The sequence below is a fragment of the Camelus bactrianus genome, chromosome 13 (assembly GCF_048773025.1).
Source record: "Camelus bactrianus isolate YW-2024 breed Bactrian camel chromosome 13, ASM4877302v1, whole genome shotgun sequence".
Classification (NCBI taxonomy): domain Eukaryota; kingdom Metazoa; phylum Chordata; class Mammalia; order Artiodactyla; family Camelidae; genus Camelus; species Camelus bactrianus.
The window spans coordinates 74,583,759-74,605,754 of record NC_133551.1 but is presented as its reverse complement, the minus strand read 5'-3'; the positions used below and the strand labels follow the sequence as shown (position 1 = coordinate 74,605,754).

At 43.8% G+C, this 21,996-nt stretch overlaps 1 protein-coding gene across 3 annotated transcripts in view; it reads left to right on the top strand.

Annotated features, from left to right (window-relative positions):
- Nucleotides 1–21,996, top strand: part of LOC105071175 (calmodulin-binding transcription activator 1) — a 567,239-nt gene that overhangs the window by 539,975 nt on the left and 5,268 nt on the right. For 2 of the 3 annotated variants that reach the window (XM_074377513.1, XM_074377512.1), the window contains exons 6-11: nucleotides 372–895; nucleotides 5,436–5,623; nucleotides 6,616–6,862; nucleotides 7,705–7,776; nucleotides 10,854–11,047; nucleotides 12,020–12,094. In XM_074377513.1, coding sequence (XP_074233614.1) covers nucleotides 372–895; nucleotides 5,436–5,623; nucleotides 6,616–6,862; nucleotides 7,705–7,776; nucleotides 10,854–11,047; nucleotides 12,020–12,094 — 1,300 coding nt within the window. Of the gene's footprint in view, nucleotides 1–371; nucleotides 896–5,435; nucleotides 5,624–6,615; nucleotides 6,863–7,704; nucleotides 7,777–10,853; nucleotides 11,048–12,019; nucleotides 12,095–14,766; nucleotides 14,798–21,996 lie in introns of all 3 variants that reach the window. The other variant, XM_074377511.1, reaches the window with a different exon arrangement.

Genomic DNA, 21,996 nt, shown 5'->3' with positions numbered 1-21,996 from the left:
TCCTCAGAAAAGTCCGTAGGATATTCACATATGTTTAAGGGTTTGGTTTTTTTTTGTTTTTTTTTTTTTAATGTTTCTTATTTTCCTTTTAGCTGTTAGAATGCCTAGTGCTTCCCCCACCCCCATCCCGCCCCCAAAACTGCAGGAAGTAGCGAAAATATATATCTGTGTTCATGCAAGAGAGAACTGCAAATTTTGGAGGAGGATAATCTGAATACAATATATGCTGCCGGGGAATATTTAAATGTTAGGGACGCGTCTTGAGTTCTGGCTTTGCACTTCGTGTCTCTCAGGCATAGAGCAAGTGTTAATTCTTTAGGGTTCCTAATCTTATCGCCTTTCCTGACTCTCCTTTCTACTGTACTTTTCAGAGCTGAGAAGACCTCGGTCTGAACCCTCTAATTACTACAGCAGTGAGAGCCACAAAGATTATCCAGCTCCCAAAAAGCATAAATTGAACCCTGAGTACTTCCAGGCAAGGCAGGAGAAGCTGCTTTCCACTGCACTGAGTCTGGAACAGCCAAATATCAGGAAGCAGAGCCCTAGTTCTAAGCAGTGTGTCCCCGAGACAATCAGCCCCAGTGAAGGCGTGAGGGGCTACAGCCCGGACACCTCCCCTCCCGCTCCAGAGACTGCAGGATTCCAAGCCTCTGGATCTCAGCCTGTAGTAAAGTGGAATTCCAAAGATCTTTACATTGGTGTGTCTACAGTACAGGTGACGGGAAACCCGAAGGGGACCAGTGTAGGAAAGGAGACAGCACTTTCACAGGTGCGTCCACGGGAGCCAATGAGCGTCCTGATGATGGCTAACAGAGAGGTGGTGAATACAGAGCTGGGGTCCTTCCGGGACAGTGCAGAAAGTGAGGAGTGCTCGCAGTCCATGGATGACATACAGGTAAGCTCGGAGGAGGTAAGCCCGCAGAGGCTGCTACGTCCACCACAGCTCCCTGGATCTTTACCATCAATTTCCAGAGGTCACGCAATTCTCTCGCCAGCGGAGGGTTAGAAGTCTGGACTAGGGGTGCGGGGAGAGCTCAGTGGTAGAGCGCATGCTTAGCACGCATGAGGTCATGGGTTCGATCCCCAGCACCTCCGTTAAAATAATGATAATAATAAATAAGTAAACCTAATTATCTCCCCCCACAAGGAAAGAAAATATTTAAAAGAAAAGAAGTCTGGGCTGATGTATAAGGGTGTCAGGCTGTCCTCTTTCCTTGGGCCACGCTTGCATTCATAAATCCGGCCCTGGGGACAGGCCTGAGCCCCAGGGACCCAGGTCTCAGCAGAGCCTTCTGTCTTGTACCAGCTCCTCAGAACCGCTAGGGAGACTGCTGCCTCCTCCTTGCATCCAGGGGGACTGAGCGCCCTGTTTGCAGTACTGGCAATGATAGAGTCACAGGCGGATAACAGTGAGAACAGGAGGCCTGCGGGTAGGCTTCGAACGACCTAAGTGATTTGATCAGCGCAACTGTCACCAGGTCATTGTAAAGGGTGTGAGGCTCTCATGAGGTGCAGTGAGATATTCCTAAAGGTGATACGTGACTGCTCTTAAATCTAGAAAATTCAGGATCGTTTTAGTGCAATGAACTTGTTATAGATCAGGAGAATGCGTACTGAAGTAAACGAGGTTAGGCTATTAAACCAGCACATTCCATTAGTTACAGTGGACTCCATGGGAAGGACCAGGTGAGCATCCTCAGAACACGTGTTTGACTGCCTCTCTCTCCACCTTCCCACTGATAGAACCCAAAACAAATATAAAAGGATAAAACTCCCGCAAGCAATTGAGTAGGCCTGTAGAAAGGATGGCGCTCTCGTGTCCCAGACGGCCTTCCTAGGGAGAGGTCTGATTGCAAAAGCACTCCTGTCCGTTGCGCTCCAGGGTACCCTTCCTAGCAGCCCCCTCGCCTCCTAGTGCAGCGTGAGAACCATGCCTGCTTACCAGTGTGCTTCCCGCCTTGTGGGCGGTGGGGGACTCCACCACTGATCTACCGACCTCTGCAGTTGTGGGGAGGCCTGCCCGGGAAATCAAACAATATTTGAGATGAGAGGTTGGCAAATTTTTCCTGTAAAGGGCCAAATAGTAAGTATTTTAGGCTTTGGGGGCATCATCGTGACTGTTCAGTCTGCCTTTCAAGCACAAAAGCAGCCTTAGACAGTATTAAACGGATGGGTGCCAGTAACACTTGATTTACACAAGCAGGTCACTGGCTGGATTTGGCCCTCCATAGTTTGCGAAACCCCGTTTTAAGCAATTTCCGATGGAACCCATACTAGATACGAATACTAAGCCATCTGGAATAATATTTATAAGTATAAATGTGTAATAATAAAGCACCAGACTATGAAAATCAGCTCAAAAGAGGGGAACCAAGTTGAACATCTAGAACAGTGCTGTCCACTAGAACTTTCTGCGGTGATGGAAATGTTGTGTGTCTGCACTGCCCAGCATGGTAGCTGGTGGCCACATGTGGTACTGAGCACTGGAAATGTATCTGGTGTCACTCAGGAACTGAATTTCTAATTTTATTTAAGTTTAAATACCCATTGGGTAGCACAGCTTTAGAACAGCTGGACCTTACTTGGAGTTGATGCAGGAAATAGAAAATAACCTGAAAAAAAATCTACTTTATATTTTCACTGAGCCTTTGGAAAATAAATATTTTGGTAAATAAAGAGCACATACATATGGAAAAAGCAGCAGTCTAAAGAAATATTTTAGCCAAATGAGAAAATAACAGTTAAAATTAATGAAAGAGTTCAGGAAATGGAAAGGCAGAGTCCATGGAGGAATGAACAGCCACACCAGTAATACTGATATCTCTGTGTAGTTATTGATAGTGTGGTTGCATGTTCAGCAGTTCTTTAAACAGAAGAGGAATAATGTTTCAAAATAACGTAGAACTAAGATTCTCAATTGTTTTAACAAACTCAGGAAGGTAGTGGATTGAAGGTAAAGGTGTACTAAAGCAGCCCTTCTGTTCAGGGAAAATCAGTTTGTTCCAATCGTGATATTGATGGATAGGTAGAGGAGAAATATGCTTGTTAGAAATGTCAGTAGGTAGCATAAAAACAGACTACAGAATTTCTAAGTCCTTTGAAGGGGAAAGAGAAAACTTGGCCCACGTGGGAACAGTTCAGGAATGGTAACAAAGGAAAAAGCAACAGCAGAAATAATACGCAGTGACATAACATTATAGAAATATTTTCAAACACGACTCATGTGCACTTTGGTAACTGGTAATTCTATGGAAAGATTCTCAGATTGGGTAGCAAAGGAAGCAAAATATACCATTTACTGCTTGTAAAAGGCAAAATTAAAATGAAATGAAAAGGAAGTCATGGGTAAGGATAGATTGGACAAATGAATATAAAAAGAAAAGAGATAAAAAGTACAGTTTAAAGCAAATTGTGTGTGTGTGTGTGTGCATAAAATTTATCAAGAAGGCATGATTGTAATGAACCACTGTGCACCTAACAACATAGCTTCTAAATAGTATAGCAAGTAAATACAAAGAAATGTGGAACCATAACCATGATCATAGTGTGAGAGTAACAACAGCTATCTAAGAATCTGTCAGCTGAAGTGGATATGAGAAGGATATGGGCAAACTGACAGTACAGTTAGAAAGTTTGACTTAGTATATGCATTTAATATATGCTATACTTGTATATAACTATGCAGATGTATGAATACTCATAGGAAACATCCATGTCCGTATTCTTTTTAGATATCCAAGCACATTTATGAAAACTGCCCATATACTAGGACTCAAAGAGAATTTGAATAAAAACCCAGCATCATTTAAATAAAAAACCGAGGGGGTGGTGTGGGTCAGTGTAGCTCAGTGGCAGAGCGTGTGCTTAGCATGCACGAGGTCCTGGGTTCCATCCCCAGAACCTACGTGAAGTAAATGAATAAATATCCAAAAGTCATTTAAATTTCGTTGCTTTCTGTAGCTATCACAATAAAAAAATTGTGGTTTTTTCCCCCTAAATGTTTTCATTTTCATTCCTATTACAATAATAATTCTTGTTCTTTGTTGAAAATTTAGAAAATTACCCAAGATAGGGGTTTTTAACAGTTTTATTGAGATGTAATTTACATACATCAATTCACTCGTTTTAAGTGTTCAGTGCAATGAACTTTTGTTAATTTATCCAGCTGTGCCATCATCACAGTCCAATTTAGAACACTTCCGTCACTCCTCAAAAGTTCCCTGTGCCCGTTTCCACTCAGTCTCTGTTCCCATCCCAGCCCTAGGCAACCAGTGACTGATCTGATTTCTCTCCCCCAGAGTTTTGCTTTTTCTAGAAATTTTACATAAATGGAATCATAAACTGTCATATTCTCTGTCTGGCTTCTTTCACTTCGCATAATGTTTTTGAGGTTCATGTTCATTGTAAGATAAGCATTTTGTCATTTTTGAATAGATCCTTTCAGAACATTGTCAATTCACTTAAAAACATAAATAGCTGTATTTCAACTTCTATTTTCAAGAGACGTGCAAGAAGAATTTTAAGAATAGGATCATACCTCTGATTCTGACGAAATATATCTACCCTAGACTAGTTTTGAGGATTCCTAAATGTATCCATTAGGAGCGTACTTTGGGTGCAAGTATCCTCAATCTAGCGACAGTGGTTTAATGAGAACATGATTCATTTCTCTTGTAGAAGTCCAAAAGGCCAGTTGCTCAGTAATGCCATCAGGGACCGAGATTTTTCCTGCATTTTCTATTCCTTTGGCTTTCCTCTTTGTGTTGGTTGCTTTATGGTCATAATGTGGTTTCTTGAGCTTGTCTGTGGTCAAAGCAGGAACAAGAGGAGAAAGGGCCAGGTGCATTGATACCTTTCATCAGGAAAGCAAAAGCCTTGCCCCAGGCCCTCCCAGCAGACTTCTGTATAGTCTCATTGTCCAGAAGTGGGTCACAGATCCTCCGCTCAGTACACGGGAAGGTGAGACACCAAGAAGACGATTGTGACAGTTGGCTTCTATCAGTCATGGGCTGCCCCAGGGGTTTGGCTCATTGCTGCTCTCTACAAAACTGGGGTTCTCTAGGCAAGGCAAAATGGGGTGGGGGTAACCAGCAGTGTCACTGCATTAGTAAGACACCATACAGTGGAACTGCCCAGTCCTTGTATCATTAATTGGTTGATCCTAGCTGAGAGTGGAAAGTAGGCACAAACCAGACATTCTCAAAGACTTAAGGTTTGGGACCGAACTATGGCTTGGAGATAATCAGGCCTGGGATCTTCGCATCTTCAGGTGATGGCGTAAAACCTTACGATACTGTAGTGCGCGGGATTGAGGTGTCAGCCCACCCTCTCTACTTTCTTTCTTTCTAAGGTTGGTGGTAGGGGCGGGGGTGTGGAAGTGATAACTTTCCAAGGTTCCACTCTAACCTGAGTGTTCTGGGAACTCCGGGTTCCAGGTGAACATGATGACCTTGGCAGAACACATCATCGAAGCCACCCCTGACCGAATCAAGCAGGAGAATTTTGTGCCCATGGAGTCCCCAGCTTTGGAAAGGACAGATGCTGCCACCATCAGCAGCACAATGAGCTGGCTGGCCGGTTACCTAGCTGACGTAGACCACCTGCCAAATGCTGCCCAGATCAGGTCAGTGAAGTCTGTGGGCCACCACCCAGGGTAAGTCCCTGGATTTCCCTGGAGGCACGGGAGGCTCATTGGATCTGAGGAGTTCTGTGCAATGGAAGACCTTATCCCGGAAAGAAGGAAGCATTAGCACGAGTTCCACAGCCAACCTCCAGGTCCTCCTGTGTCCTCACCTCTCTGTGATTTTTCTCCCCATATCAGAGCGTGTGAGATAACCTATCAGAATGTTTTCCCTCAGATTCAATTGAAGGGAGGATCGTGTATTTCATGGGTTTAGTATGTCAACTGGAATAAAATGCATGGCCTAAAAGTCGAGAGCAATGTTTTATTCAGCGGATTTCCGTGGGACTTGAGCCCGGGACGCAGCATCTCGGATCACTCTAAGAGGCTGTCCCAAAGTGGCGAGGTAGAAGCCAGGATATGTGAATTTTTGCAACAAAGACCAGATGGTGGGAACATCAAAGGATTATTATTAATTTAAGAAAAGCAGATGTCTCAAGTTAAGGGATCTAGCTCTTTTCTAGGTATGAGAGAAAGTACACAGGTCTGGGCTCACTGAAGTCATTGCTTTGATGTGCACCTATAGCTGGTATTCTGTTCCTTCCCGTCTGAGGTCCCTCAGGGAGCACAGTTCGGGGTGGCTCCAGGGGCCAGGCTGCCTGCTCGTCTGCATCCTGAGTTCCTCTGCTCACTGTCTGGGCGGGGGATGGTGCCCGTAGCAACTGATGACTCTATGGCCACAGCATCCTTTGTTTACTGACATGGCTGGCAGTGCTTTTCATCCACAAGTACTTAGCGTATTACTGTGCTCAGTATGAGGTTCCAAACCAGAGGACCTAGGGAGTCCGCTTGGCACCTCACCTGACTGAGTGAAGGCATATTCTTCACGGTCCACAGTGGCTTCTGGTGGATACCGCCGTGTGTCATTGATCGGTGTGTGGTGGATCATGCGAATCGATCACCAGTCTCTCTCCCTGTGTCTCCTCTTGTTTCAGAAGTACATATAACGAGCCTCTCACCCCTTCTTCTAATACCAGCTTGAGCCCTGTAGGCTCACCAGTCAGTGAAATAGCTTTCGAGAAACCCAGCCTTCCCTCCGCAGCAGACTGGTCTGAATTCCTGAGCGCGTCCTCCAGCGAGAAAGTAGAGAATGAATTTGCTCAGCTCACCCTGTCCGATCACGAACAGAGAGAGCTCTATGAAGCTGCCAGGCTTGTTCAGACAGCTTTCCGGAAATACAAGGTACAGTCGAGCAGAGCCCTGAGGTCGTGACGTGCGTACAATCCGGGAAAAGCCGGAGTCATTCTGGCTAAAGACATACGCCATTTCTTTCTTCTTTTTTTTTTTTTCTCTGAGTTGATAGCATTTTTATTTGAAATGGTTAATTGTGTCACATGAAATGATTAAGAACTGTCAGAAGCTTTAGTGAAATAAAACAAGCAGTGCACTGGTCGTCACCATCGGAACCTACTGTTGGTGATAACGATGGGTATTTACTGTTTAGTTAACATGAAGTATGTTGACACTTCTGCTGCAAGGGACTGGGGACCTGGAGCAAGGGTTTCTAGCTGGAGGCCTGGGGACTGACTGTAGGCAGCCCATGAACTCCTAAAATTTTATAGTAAAACGTCTGTATGTGTGTCTTTGGTGGGAGAGGCTCCACGGCCTTGCACACTTTCTCCGAGGAGTCTTGACCTCCCTGAAGAGTGTTAAAAGCTGTAAATCATTGATCCGCAAGTAGAAGACTTGAGGTTTCCCAAGAAAGACAGTGGAGAGTGGCAATTTATAGGGACAAATAGTACAATACCTAATTCTTTAAATTCTTTGAAAATGAAGATTTTTTTAGGTCTCCTAACATCCAAATGTGATGGTTCTGTTTAGAAGCAAGAATAGTCAGAGACTGATTCTGTAGATTCACTTTTCTTGGTTTATCCTGATATTAGCTATCACTGTGTTTTGATAAACGTCAGGGCTCAGTTCTGAGAAAGTTAATGAAACGAGCAGTGATTTCATTTAAGTCTTAGGAAAGCGACCTTTCTTACACTGGATTGCTTTTCCTTTTCTTTGCTCGCTTGCCCATTCAGGGCCGACCCTTGCGGGAACAGCAGGAGGTGGCTGCGGCTGTCATTCAGCGTTGCTACAGAAAATATAAACAGGTGAGCCACGTTCTGGGTCGCCATGGGAACGCGCCTCATTCACACAGCATCCAGACAGGCCCCACTGCCGAGAATTCCCGGGCGGGGTTTGGGCAAAGAGCACAGCACCCCACACCTGATTCAAAGACTGACTTGGAGTCGCCTTGATTAAAAACCGGAGGGAAGTGTTCCCGAGCAGGAGGGAAGCAAAACGAAACAAAACAATGCCATCTGCAACTAAACATACGCCACAAAATAATGTTTGTGCACAATGTTGGCCTCTGTGTGGCATCCCCAGCCTCTCGGTCTGGCACAGAGGAACTTACTTGTGTTTGGAGTGAGGATTGATGTGCCAGCAGTTTCACCTGCAAACTCAATAGCAATGAAAGAACGTCTAGGGGGTTAGCTACGGTGATCGGAGAGACTGATGCGGTGACAGGGCCGGCTGGCGTCTTTGCCCTCGAGGTACATAAGTTACACAGTCAGCAGCCATTTTTCCTTTCAGCTTCTTCTCCAATTTAAAATGAAGAATTGTGAAAATCTTCGAAACTCTAGAGAAGCCCAGAGCATCTTAAAGTGTTTTGCTCTCCTTAGTTAAGAGCTTCAAGTGGGGGGGGTGGGGGGAGTACCTGAGAACTCTTCCACGCGGTGTTACTGTTTCCCAGATGACCAGAGGGTTGCATGGCTTCCATCAGGCAGGACAGGGAACTGTTGGGGAGCACCTGGCATGTCCTGCATCTTCTAGGCTTACCATCTCATTCCTCCTTAGCAGATATTTGAAGTGAACAGTTCCAGTTCCATTTTACAGACGAAGAAGCTGAGGCTCAGAGAGAGTCAGTACACACCAGACCTTTTCTAACCACCCCGGTGGTGTGGTTGGCAAATGTTAAAAATTGTGGATCTGAGTTTTGACTGATTCGTACGATCCTATGATAACCTGTCAGTAGATTCTCGAACCTTTTATTAGGTGGTACTTTCAGTAGGTCTTAAGTTTTTACTAAAGGAATAATAAATGCTGAGATGTATAATAGCCACTTAGAAATTCGGGGTTCTGCCCTGTTGATCTGAGCTAGGACTCACTTTGATTTCTGATACGGGTTGCCATTTTCTCAAGTTTCTCTAGGATTAAGCCCTACTGATGAGGGTGGCGGGGGTTGGTAGGGTGCCTTCAGCTTGTAGCCAGTTGAGTTCATGATCCCAGAAAATGAAGGTTTACTGTGTAAACGCTGACACCATGGTCCCTGTAGCCCCATGGCAGGGAACCATCCCAGCCTCTGTTTGGAGAGCAGGCTTCTTGTGAGCACGGCAATGCTCAGAATCAAAGTTTCAAGTCTGTGGTTATAACAGGTATTTATTCCAAAATGTGAGTTTGATTTTTTGTTGTTTTTTCTTTAAACCCCCTCCCAAAGAAGTGTTGCCTACAACCAGGAAGATGGAAGGCTTTTTTTTTTTTTTTAAGTACTGACAAATATAAGACAAGTATTTTGGAAGATGGAAGGCATGAAGATAGCCAGGTTGCCTTTTTTTTCCTTTTGGTTTTTGGTTTTTGGTTTTTGGTTTTTGGTTTTTTTTGGTTGGGAGTTTTATTGGTTCTGGTTCTGGCTTTTCGCTTCATTGTATTCAGCAATCTAACATTAATCTTGTATTTTCTGTTTCTCCCCCAAGCTGACATGGATAGCCTTGAAGGTAATGGTGCACCCAAGTCCTCTCACAAACCATTCCACCAGAGTCACAAACTTCACACCCATCGCCAGCTGCAAGAAGGGGCCATTAAGATGGCACGGTCATTCAGTAGGCATACCCCCCTCGCCAGGCCACCTAACCACAGCACATCTCTCCTCTGGGGACCGTGTGGTTATGCCGTTGGAGTGGGTTTTGGCAGTAACAGTCATTGGTCAGCCTAAACAACCCATCCAGGACAATTACCGTGAACCTGGGAGCCACTAAATAAATTTACCTTTTTCCCGATACGCTTCGCTGTGGCCCAGTAGGTTCTGAATGTACGGAGGGCACAGACCGATGTAATAACAACCACAGAAGCACTGAAGGATGCAGCGTGCTTGTCTTAGAAGACTTTGGGACAGATGAAAACGTTAAGCGAGGCAGATAAGATTAAAGAGGATTCTTGCAAATGGCCCTGTGTCTTGAACCTTCCGAGAAGTCAGTTCCCTTCCCTCACTCTGCTTTGTAGAAGCAGAGGGACGCTTAGGTCCAGGGCTCTGAGGAATACTTGTCCCCGTGATGGTAAGTTCCCTTCTTGTAAGCCAAGTGCTTCATTGTGACATCTTGTCCCCAGAGTCATATTCTATTTCATGAGCAATCTGGACCTAGCATTTTTAAAAATCTGGAGAGCGCTGCATTTTTTTGTGCCTGGAGACTGATAGGGAAGAGAACGCATCCTGCCCAGACCGCCCCCCGCCTCACACCTCACCTCCCAGCTCTGCTGCCGGCTGGGCGGGGGTGCCGGTCCCGCCTGCCAGCGGTCCTGGCTCTGTGACTGCTTCCCAAGTTTCATGGCTTCACCCTTGTGTCAGTCTGATGAGTGTTAATCTTCTGCAGGTTAAAGCAGCTTAAAGGTGTCAGCGTTTCACGATAAGCCTTGTATTTGGGACCTTGCAACTCAGAAATGTGTCACGTGGAAGGAAAGTTAGAAATCAGATGCTGACTGCAGAGTAGACTTGTGTTTGGCAGGGACTGGGAGGCGTGGAAAAGGTTGATTCAGAATGTTTCCAAATTGGATAGGAAATATGAATCTTAAACATTTAAAATCTTACTTCCTAAGCACTTTTTTTTTAGAGTCTTAAGTGCCTCCCTTGATGGTTTTTAAAATCTTTTCTTCAAGAAGGGCAAAAGAGTTTGATTTTTTTTTTTTTTTTTTTGATGGGGAGGGGAAATCACATTGAAAGCAATACTTTGTTTGAAGGGGACCCTTAAAGTAACCTTTTGCATTCTGGAAAGGTAGGTGAACAGATGCTGAGAAAATGACATAAAGGGAAAAAGCGGTTTGCCTCCTTCCCCTCCCGGCCCGTAGGCTCAGGGCTCATGCCGGCCCCGGGGCTCCGTTGTTACTGTCTTGCCTCTTCCTGTCTCCCCTGCAGTACGCACTTTATAAAAAGATGACACAGGCCGCCATCCTTATCCAGAGCAAATTCCGAAGTTACTATGAACAAAAGAAGTTTCAGCAGAGCCGGCGGGCTGCTGTGCTGATCCAGAAGTACTACCGGAGTTATAAAAAGTGCGGCAAGAGACGGCAGGCGCGCCGGACGGCTGTCATCGTCCAGCAGAAACTCAGGTGGGTTGGGACACTGGTGGTCCCGAGAGCCCCAGCTTCGCTGAAGAAGTTGCCCTGTGCCGGCAGGGGGTCTGCACAGGGACTGGAGCGCTTGGGAGCTACCATCTTCCCAGACCACTCTAGACGTCGGGCTTCGTGTGGTCGCACCTGCACTCGCTGCCAGCATTTGTCTCCTTGCTCCTGCCTGTCCCCCCCCACCCACCCAATTATTTGGCTGTCACCACCCAGTTTCAACTTGTATCAGAATTTGGCAGGACCACAGTTTCTGCTAAAAAATGTGGCACTCTCATGGAGTCATTGAAATCACAACACACAAGACCCCGAAAGAGGAAGCAGAAACCAGCCAGTTCCATTCTGGGGAGTGTCATAAAAACTTTTCACACAGTAAAACACACTGACAAAAGACGTGTAGCAAACAACAGCCCAGATTGAGCAGCAGACCTAGGCGAATCGACTTCAAAACTGAGAAAGCCTGTCTAGTGCCAGAGTGCCTTTTTCAGCAAAATGAGCTTGGTGGCAGCCGGGGGAGGGCGTGGCTCAGTGGCAGAGTGCACGCCTAGCATGCAGGAGGCCCTGGCTTCGACCCCCAGTCCCTCCATTAAATAGAAAAGTAAATAAACAAATGAACCTAATTACCCTCAAGATTAAAAAAAAATAAGTTATAAAAAAGAAAGCACCTCTGCATCAAATTTTTTTAAAAAGGAAAAAATAAATTTAAGAAATAAATTCTTAAAAAAAAAAAAAGACGTGGAAGAACAGTTCTGGGACGTGTTATTTTCGGTCTTTATGTTGTCGCCCTTCAGGCAAGGTGAAACTGCTTACGTGCCCTGTCCTTCCCTGTCCCCCCGCGACACCCGGACTCAGTACCATGAGACGCGTACGCTTTTGCCGTTGGCTTTGCTGGCTGAACTGTGCGCATTAAGCTACACAGCGCCCTTCTTGTGACAATAATTCATATTCCTGCTTTTCCAGGAGCAGTTTGCTAACCAAAAAGCAGGACCAGGCTGCTCGAAAAATAATGAGGTTTCTACGCCGCTGTCGCCACAGGTACATTAACCCTCTCTCTACACTTTACTCATCCAGAGTAAGAAAACCACCCTCGTCTCCTTAACCACTCCTGAGTTCCTAGGTGAAGCTAACCCCCCGCAAATAATCAGGGTAAGCGTCCCCAAGGACACTAGCCTCACAGAACTCTTTAACTAGGGACTGTGACAGTCCTGGTGCCTGTCCCAGACTACACTGTACATGTGTTGAATCATGGGGACTCAGGCCAGTGAATTTGTTTCAATTCAGGTGCAAAGACAGTTTAGTTGGACTAGCTCTTAATCCCAGATTTTTCTTTAACCTGTTATTGACATGCCACATTGCAATATATTCCTCACTCTGCACCATCACTGTGCTACTGTGTGTCCAAACAGAAGAGAAACAAGTTACTATTCCAAAGGAAAGGACAGAAAACCGCTCAGCCCGCCCAAGTTTTCCACTAAGTAGCTGACGCCCTCTGCTGGCCACGCGCTAGCCAGCACACCCTGTCAGAGGACCCATTGCTGCTGGTCTGCGGTGAGGACCAGGAGAGAGAATCGGGTGGAAACTGTGCAGGGAAGGAAGGGACTCTGCGATTGTAGGGGCATTGGGAGCCAGAAGTGGGCTCCAGTGACCCCCGCATCTTCCCTGGAGCTAATCCAGAGGAGTTTCTCTTTGTTTTCTCAACGTTTGAGATGTCTTTGTGAAGATGAGGTCCTCTACTTAGATTTGGGGGGCTGGTGAGCAGCGTTTGGTTTTCTTTATTTGGGTTAATATTCCAGCCTGACCTTTGTGACAGTGGCCATCTGAGCTGTGTTTAGATGACTTTCCATGTGGTTTTGTTGGTTTCCTGTGCAGCAGGAGATGTGCAGTTTACAGAGCCGAACTTAAAAGCAAGCTCTCTAACGTCTTATGTTTAATTGTGCCCAATTGAAGCCCGAGGGTCCAGATTCAGTTGGATTCCCCAGAGGTTTCGCTTTAGTTTTTCTTCTTCCTCAAATTGCCTGCTTGCTAACTTTGAAAGTGTTTTGACTCAATAGGCTTTAGCTGGCTACTTGTGTGTGCTTTTACTTAAATTAACAAAATAATTCATTTACATGACAGTGGAAGAGAACGTGGACAGAGCCACTTGGGCACAGAGATAAAAGCTTTGAAAGGAACCTTCCGTATATATATATACGGTGTTCTCTAGCTAGAATGTACCCCTTACCGTATTTCTCAGAAACTCATTTGCTCTCCACCGCGCAGGGATCAGAGCTCTCCCCATGATTAGTTAACCAACAAGATTTCAATACCAACACTCTGAAATAGGAAGTCTTGTTAGGGAATGCACACCAAAATGTGGGGCATGGCTGTGACCTAAAGAAATTAAGCCTCCACCCTTACCAAAGTCAGTCTCTATTCTTATGCAGTCACACCTTTGACTTAGCATTAGGGGACCTGCGACCCAAGAGAGTAGTTGATTTTTCCCCATTTTGACCAAAAGATCCAGGACTTACCTGGGCCCTTTTCCGCACATCCTCACATGGGCTCACACCCCTTCCCCCTTTTCCTCTCCCACGTGCAAAATGTAAACCCCAGGAGGACCCTGCCCAGCACGGCTGAGCTGTCGTTAACACTTACCAACAGATTTATTCTCAAGGAAATTGCCTACCGTTACTGTTCTTAGGCCGCTTCGAACAAACCAGAATGTTCACAAGTGAAATTTTCCTTGGTTCTTCTGGTCTTATTCTCAAACTCTGAACACATGTATAGATCCTGATACCTTGGGGATTATGAGCAAACCTGTATCAGTTCCTATGCTCATTTCCTTTTGGGGGGGGGGCGCGGTGAGGCCAAAGCCCTACCCTGCTGACACTGGATTAATTGAGAGGGTAAGATATTTCAACAAAAAATAGATGCATAGAATGCTGCTCCCCCAGGAAGCTGAACAAAGGAATCATCTCACTCGTGCTTTTAGAATTGTCCCGTCGTAAACTGGTGCAGAAGAATTTCATGAAGACTGTGCCTTCCTTAGGTCTACATTTTCACGAGCATTAACCTCAGAAGGCTAACCAGGAGGTTCGCTAGGAAGAGAGCGTCAGATGATGGAGTCTGAAGTTCTGCTCGTTACTTGGGATTAAACAACCACCCCTATTGGCTTTTTTCCGTGTTTGCCCTTTTATGTCCCGGATGTTAGAAAACCATGCAGGCAGACTTTAATACCCTTTGTCTGCCGACCGCGTGAGATCCCTGCTCACTTCCGCTCCTGTATGTTCAGTTAAGAAACAGGCTATCCTGGAAGTGTGAACTCATTTCCCCTAGGACGAGGGTAACCCCGTTGCCATCCTGGGTTGTTGAATATCCTTTTAAGAGAAACTGCCATTTGTATTGTCCCTCAGAAGCAGAGAGAAAAATAGAAAACCTCACAGGACACCCTCTCAGAAAAGGTAGGTAGGTAGTGGCTTCAGGAATCAATACGAAGGGTCCCATTTCTTAAGGATTTTGCTGAGTCATGTGACCCCAGCTTAAAAGTAAGCTGGTGAGTTTTCTACCTGCTCATTTCACATCCCTACCACCACCCTCCCTTTCTTTCCAAAGAAAAGAAAAGAAACCACTTGATCTTTTTCTTTTTGGTTGAAATAAAGCTATTTATAAGATTTCTGTCGTGACCCTCACATGCTAATAGCTCTTTGGTGTTGTTTTACTGTCTAAAGCCCCCTGGTGGACCATAGGCTGTACAAAAGGGTGAGTTTAGCTGCCTGCTAGCCAGTTTATCTTTATCTTCCGTTTTCAATATTTTGCTTTTTGCTTGCTTGCATGGGGCTGCAGTCTAGGTGTGCCAGTAAGTTTCACATCCATTTTGAATGAAATGAGAGAAAATAAAAACTAACCCGAATTACTAACACTGCTACTTTATATGAGAGGTGAAAACAGTCACGTTCAACAGCAGACCTGTTAGTGCATGAGAAAGTGAAAGGGAGGCCCTTTGACACGGCCACAGGGCGTGCTTAGAACTTGGTGGGAGACGCCTTTGGCGTTAAAAAAAAAAAAATGCTGGTGGTGCAACTTTAAATCTAAACGAGGCTGCACTAAAACAAAACACGAAGCAAGGGGTTATTTGCAATGGAAATAATTTGCCACCCGAAAGTCTCAACGGTTGCGGTGTCGAAACTTCTAAAGCAAGAAGGCTCACTGGGTGCTGCCGACTTTTTTTTTTTTTATTAACGTATCTCTTGCATAGAATTATGTGGTTTCATTTTCTAAATCTCCCTTCCCCCCAGTGCTTTGAGGTAAGTCAGTACCCAGAGCTGCCCTTTCAGAACCAACCCAGGACATTCATTTTCAAATAGTGGGCAAGCCTGACCTCCAGCACTGAATGACAGGGCCGGATAAGGAAATTGTGGTGCAGAGTGTCTTAAATCTGTATATGCTATTTCGCAGTTAAGAGTGGATGTTCCCAGTAGTTTGTATTTTAAAGAAATGGTAATGAATGGGTGTTCCATGGACACTGTTAATGTTTGTGAGATTTTAGAATATGATGCTGATTTGTAACTATGCAGACACAACGATCACATATCTTAAGTTATAAAATACATAATATATAATAAAGGATTTAATATATAATAAAAGATGTAATATGTAATACAGGATTGGATATATAATAAAATATTTAATATATAATAAAGGATTTAGTAGCAGAAAACTGGTTTGTTTTTTTTTTAGGCCAGGAATAGAATTCATCAAAATCAGACTTGAATTTAGGTGAACTGGACAACTTCTGTCCTATAGGTAGTCTTAAGGGAAGCTGCATTCACGATACAGCATGGCAGCTGCCTGTATCAGTACGCCCACCAACCTCCGTCCCTAACCTTACACTCATACCAGATCTAGCCATTTGCAGGATTGCTGGGGAAGGACCATACTTGACAAAATCTAGAACTTCTAATGTCCCTGGAGGTGTTATCTCCCATCCTAACTACGTTTATGTTGATGTTAATATTTATTCACTCTATTTTAAGCCAAGGGTCCACAAACGTTTTCTTAAAAGGCCAGATCCTAAGTGTCTTAGGCTTTGTGGGACATGCGGTCTCTGTTGCAAGTTCTCCTGTCTCCACGGGGGATACGTTCCGAGACCCCCAGTGGGTGCCTGAAACTGTGGATTGTAATGAACCCTATATATACGTATATACCAGATTTTCTCCTATATAGATAGACAGGTAGCACACACAGCGTGGATGCTGCGCTGGACAAAGATGAAACCTCCAGGGCAGGGCAGAGTGGGACAGGGCGAGATTTCATCATGCTATTCAGAATAACACACTTTGTAAAACTTATGAATTGTTTATTTCTGGAATTTTTCAGTTAATATTTTCAGACCTCAGTTCATTGTGGGTAGCCGAAATCCTGGAAAGCAAAACCACGGATAAGAGGGGACCACCGTACTTAGTTCTGCCATCCTAGCTTGAAAATAGCCAGAGGCAATCCGTGAACGAATGATTGCGGCTGTGTTCTAATAAAACTTTATTTACACAGAAATGCATCATGCTAGGTTTGGTCCATGGGCCGTAGTTTGTCAACCTAGTGTGATAGGAGAACTGAGTTTTTCTAAGTTCTTCCTAAATCAAGACCTTATCCCTGTAAAGATTTAAAGTCTCACCGATTTAAAACTGAGTAGTCACTGAAGGAGAGATTTGCTTAAAAAAATAATAATGCGGCTACACTCCTTGGTAAATTTAACTAGTTAGACCTCTCTAGAATTAGGCAGTTGTTTACAACTGAAATATTTCAGGTCCCATGTGGTAGAGCTGGCTCAGAGATGTCTGCGTTTGAAATGCAAGAGAAAAAGAGAACTATAAATAGAAAAAGAGGGAAGTGGGGACTCCCTATTCCCTCTCACTCTCTGCATACGTAGATTTTTTTTTTTTCCCATTAAAAACAGAAGCCTCCAAGAGAACAGATGCATGCCTCAGTATTCAGTTTAATCTTAAGTTGTAGTGTCTTGGCATGTTATATGCAATTTATATAGTCTGCTGCAAGGAACCAACATTTTAGTAAAAGTGGTTGCTTATGCACTTTTCAAGCTTGTCAGCTTCTGGTATGTTAATGATCATTTCCAGGAGTACATTTTCTAAAAGTGCTTTTCAGTGCCAATCAGAGTCCCTAGCTTAGTTTCTTGAGTGCCTGCTGCATTCTGCTATGAGTTCCTGAAACTTCTCATGGTTGGAATTTCATAACATCTCTTATGCCTCTCAGCCTTAGGGAGTTTGAAAGATAGGAACTGAGCAGCTTTCAGGTTCCTTCCAGGATGATCATATTTCTCTAACATATGAATTGAAGAATAGTTTATCTGTGTCTTGTCTAATTCCCAGGAAGATCTCTCTTCCTCTTCGTCCATCGGGGAAGTCACGGTGGCACTCCCACTAATAGTCCCCAAGTTGAAGTGACTCTTGGGAGGCAGAGCATCCTCTGAGGAGGGTTTACATCCCTGGAATTTATGTCAAAGATGATAACATACTTATTTTATTAGTGTATAAAGTGTACCATATTTAAGATATTTAAGGTTTACACTTCCAAAGATATTTGAAAACTCAAAGAATTAAGTTTTATGGTACAGTGTGTGGAAAACACAATTTGACCCCAACTCCTAGGTTAAAGAAGCAGAGGGTTATTTAGGTAGATGGTGTCTGTCATCAGAATCAGGACACAGTAGGCCAATTCCAGCAGCACAGCAATCAGAAAATAACAATTGTGTCTTCAGATTTTTAGTCTTCACTTGGGGAAAGGTTAAGAAAAGGCACCAAGTAATCTTCACTGAGTCCAGCTGATTTTCACTCACTCTTGCCTCCAGACTTAGCCTCTAATTTATCCAGTAACTCAAAACAGTTATCTGATTCCTAATGCTGTCCGAGGGATTTGTTTTGTCTTGGACACAATAACTGCCTATTTAAAACATTGTACACAGAGAGAGACCGTTTTTCTTAGATCATGTAGGTGTTACACTACTTTGGCAAATGACTGAAGGGTTTCTAAGGTTAAAGAAACTTTTCAAGTGCACGGGCTGGAAATACTACTTTCCAGTTGGATTTTGAGTATCGCGAACAGGACATTAGTTCAGTCTTACAGCAGAAAACCAAGATGCCTCAGATGGTCAGTAATTACCTAACAAATTTATCCTCAAGATATGGAGACTAATGCCTTAGACAAATTCCTTCTTACCCTAATGAGCTCAGATTTTTGCGAGAGGGCTTTATAACCTGTAACAGTCACTGCAGGTATTGTAAACAGTGGGAATTCTGCCCCAGAAATTATCTATTTCTTGTAAATTGCTGGCCTAGTTACCCTTGTTCGATAGAGGTGGGTGAAGCCATCCAACCGAGATAAAAGAGCCCTGATGGGAGGAAGAAAACACTTTTTGGTCACAGATTTTTAAACAACGAATTTTGTCTGTATTTGACAACTGGGTTTCTAAACACTTAACCTTGGTCAGATGCTGCCGGTTATCTGGTAAGTAGCAATGACAGCGCTGATTCTTGGGAGCAGCCCTGCAAAATATCTTCAGGGGGTCGCTAGCAAAGTCTGCAAGTCACAGTTAGACTTTCTGCATCGTTCTGTGTGCTTCCACCTGAGGGACAGTTCTCTAACAATGCCTGCAAGTGCCCTGTTTAACTGGGAGGAGTAACCGTGCACTGTCAGCCACCGGGACGTCACACTTCTTTAGCTGACCTGAGGTCTAGTTTCCAAGTGGCCCCGTATGCTCAGTGAGGAGTGAGGAATGAATGTGGGGTGCGTCATCGTGGATGTGATTTAAATCTCCAAAGTAACTCTGTCTTACTTGCCTCTTTTAGGAAATGAATATTTTTGGAACACAGTGGTGTGTGTTAAATTGCAGACAACATGCTCTGTGTCATTCTTATTGGGCCTCTCTGTCTTTTTTGTTTTGCAACCCAAATGAGATTTCTGGAAAATGGCAAGACCTCTCTTTTCCTAAATCCCCCCACGAGCTGTTGCAGCTCTCAGAGCAACAGGTAACTAATCAGAAAGCCGCGTCTGGCTGCCCTGTACATTTCTGACGTCCAGCATCGCGAGACTATACCTGCTGAAATCCACTGACTCATGACACATTTCTCTGGCTGAGCATTACTGAGTAGATGTAATGAAGCAGCTTTGCCTAATGCTTTTCCCATGGAGCCATTGTTTGCTACAAGTTTCGGAAGCAGGCCTCCTTCATGTATTCATAAGTTATCATGGGACGTCTGACGGAAATAAACCCCGTGGGCTTTTGCTGGCTTTCAGTGCTGTTGCTTATTACATCACTTCAGTACATTCTGATGCAACATGTTTTTTGTTTTGGGTTTTGGTTAAGACTGCAGTGGTACCCCAGAGTGGTGATTGTTTTCAGCCTAGAATGCTTAGGGGGCGGAAATCCTGGGATTATCTTTAATGTCAACAGTTGGATGGTCACAGGTCAAAGTCTTACTATTCCAATTCCCGTAACTCCAAGCCAGTAACACGGGTGCCGGTCTCCAGGGTACTGATGCGAGGTTCAGAAACACGGTCCTTGCAGCTTTCCTCATGGTGGCCCTCGCCTGGTACCCACGGAGGCTCTAGTTCCTATCTTGTATTAATGGTCTTTATAATCTCAAGGAGAACGGCTACGCCTGTCTTCTGGGTGATGAAATTCAAGAGGAAGTGTAATTACCGTGGGACTTGTTTATAGATAACCTGGACATTTTTAGAGTCATTCTTAGCCCTAAACGAGTCTGATACTTACAATTCCTTAGGAGAACCAAAACCTCAGTAACCCTTAGCTGAGTATGTGTATAACGTCACAAAAGTTGATTGGACATCCGTATTCTAAGTTCCGTAGATAAGGTGAGTGACAGGTACTGAATTTTCAAGGATAATTCCGATTTCGAAAATTCTGCTCTACATTTACCAAGTTTTCATACTGAAAATATATGCTGACAATACAGGTAATATCACTGAAACGAGTTCGGTCAGTTGAGTTTGGCTTTGGTCTATAACACAGATTTTTTTTTCCTCTACTGCCTTTTGTCAGTGTGTGTATATGTCATGTGAATACCACATTTGTGAGACACAGTAGCAGTAACAGATGAATAGAAAAACATAAACTTTTTAAAAGAATGACAAGCAGAAATGATTATTATGTAAGAAGCACATATTCGTAGTAGTCCGTTTTGGAAATACAAATAAGCAAGGAAAATCACCCGCAGATCATAGCAGACTTTTGTTGTGTCAGGTTCTCAGGGCAGAGGTGTTTTTAGTTACCCTGTGCCCTGTAGTGATCGTCCATGTCCTGAGTGGCTGAGACAAGGCAGCAACAACTTTCCGTGTCTGTTTGAAACGTTTACCTCTTAGAATTTATTAACAAAATTTCTAGTATCAGATGTCATTCTAGTTCACTTCAATGAATATAATTAATTGTTTTCTTTCTCTTTGGAGGCAGTATAACAATCAAACATTTTATCCAGTTGACATGATTTAAAACAAAACAAAAAATTAGGCACCTCTATCTTATCCTAATACTCTGCCCTCGAGTAACACACGACTCCATGTGTGATTTTAGCAGAGCCGACAGTAAAAGTCTCTCAGTTCCATCCAAACTTTGAGAGGTAAGTTAACATCAACATGGCCTGAAAATTGGAGAATGAGGCTAAACGTCTTCTGTTGCCTTGATTCTCAGACACTCTCTTTTCACACGTTTCACATCTGTTTCAGTCCTAAAAATCATTAAGCACATTTTATGTGGAGGTATTTTTTTTCTCCAAAACATTGTAGAAAAATCAACATTGGGTCTTATGAAGAATGACATCTTAGAACTGAGAAAATGTAGTCATGGTCATCAGTTTTCGACAACATACTCATCTCATGCCATGAACACTTTCCAAACACATGTTTTCTCTATGGTCTTTGGGAAAAGCCAATAAAATAAGAATTGAGTTTAAAAAAATTGCAGTTGGTGTTGTCTTGAGATGACAGACAGAAGAGGCAGCAGAGAGTAGTGAAGTCAGACAAACCTGGCTTTAAATCCCCACCCTGCTGTTTATTAACTCTATAACTTGTGGTAGGTTGCTCAATTCCTGTGAATCTCAGGTCCACATTTACAAATTGGAGATGATGGTGATCTTGTGAGGACTAAGTAAGGTAACACACCCTGAGTCACCTGTCTAGCTATTGAAATATGTGTTCGCTTCCTTTTTCCCCCTAACTTCTCCTTTAACAACTTTCTGTAAAAAGAAAGAAAGAAAGCAAGCCAGCCTGTGCCATTTGATTCATTCCAATATTATGTATTTATCAAAACTGTATTATAATGTTAAGAGACTGAAAACTTCATCATTAGACTAAGAGCTAAATTCTTGAGTTCAGGAGTTATGAAAGGCCTGGCAAAGGTATCTGAGTATTGGAATGTCTCATTCTTCCCCGCGAAGACAGTCGTGGTCATTCTGTATGTGAACAAGCATCTCTCCTCGTGGTGTGTGAGGCTCTCACTAGTTTTACAGCAGATTATTTACACGGGAACTTTAAACCTTATGAAAACTTAGTTGACTTTTTAATCAGTTCAGAAAGAAACTTCAAAAAACTGTAGGAACAAATGTGACCATTTTAACAACAACAACAACAAAAAAAAAACCCAGACAACTTTAAGTTATATTCACTGTGACCAGCTGATTGCAGATTCTTTGGTATAAAACCGTATAAAACACTTCTGGTTCGTAATTCCTTCTCCTTTTTATTTCATCCCAATGATGAACTTAATTTTTTTTTTTAAAAGCATTCCTGTTCACTCTAGAAAAATCGTGAATGGATATCTTTGTGTTTACGGTGTCAGATTTTGAGTTCAGAATTCCTCAGAGTCTAGCAGTCTCGTCAGCGATGGAGTCTCTGTTGCACATCTGTGAATGAGGCCTGTACTAGGGCAGAAA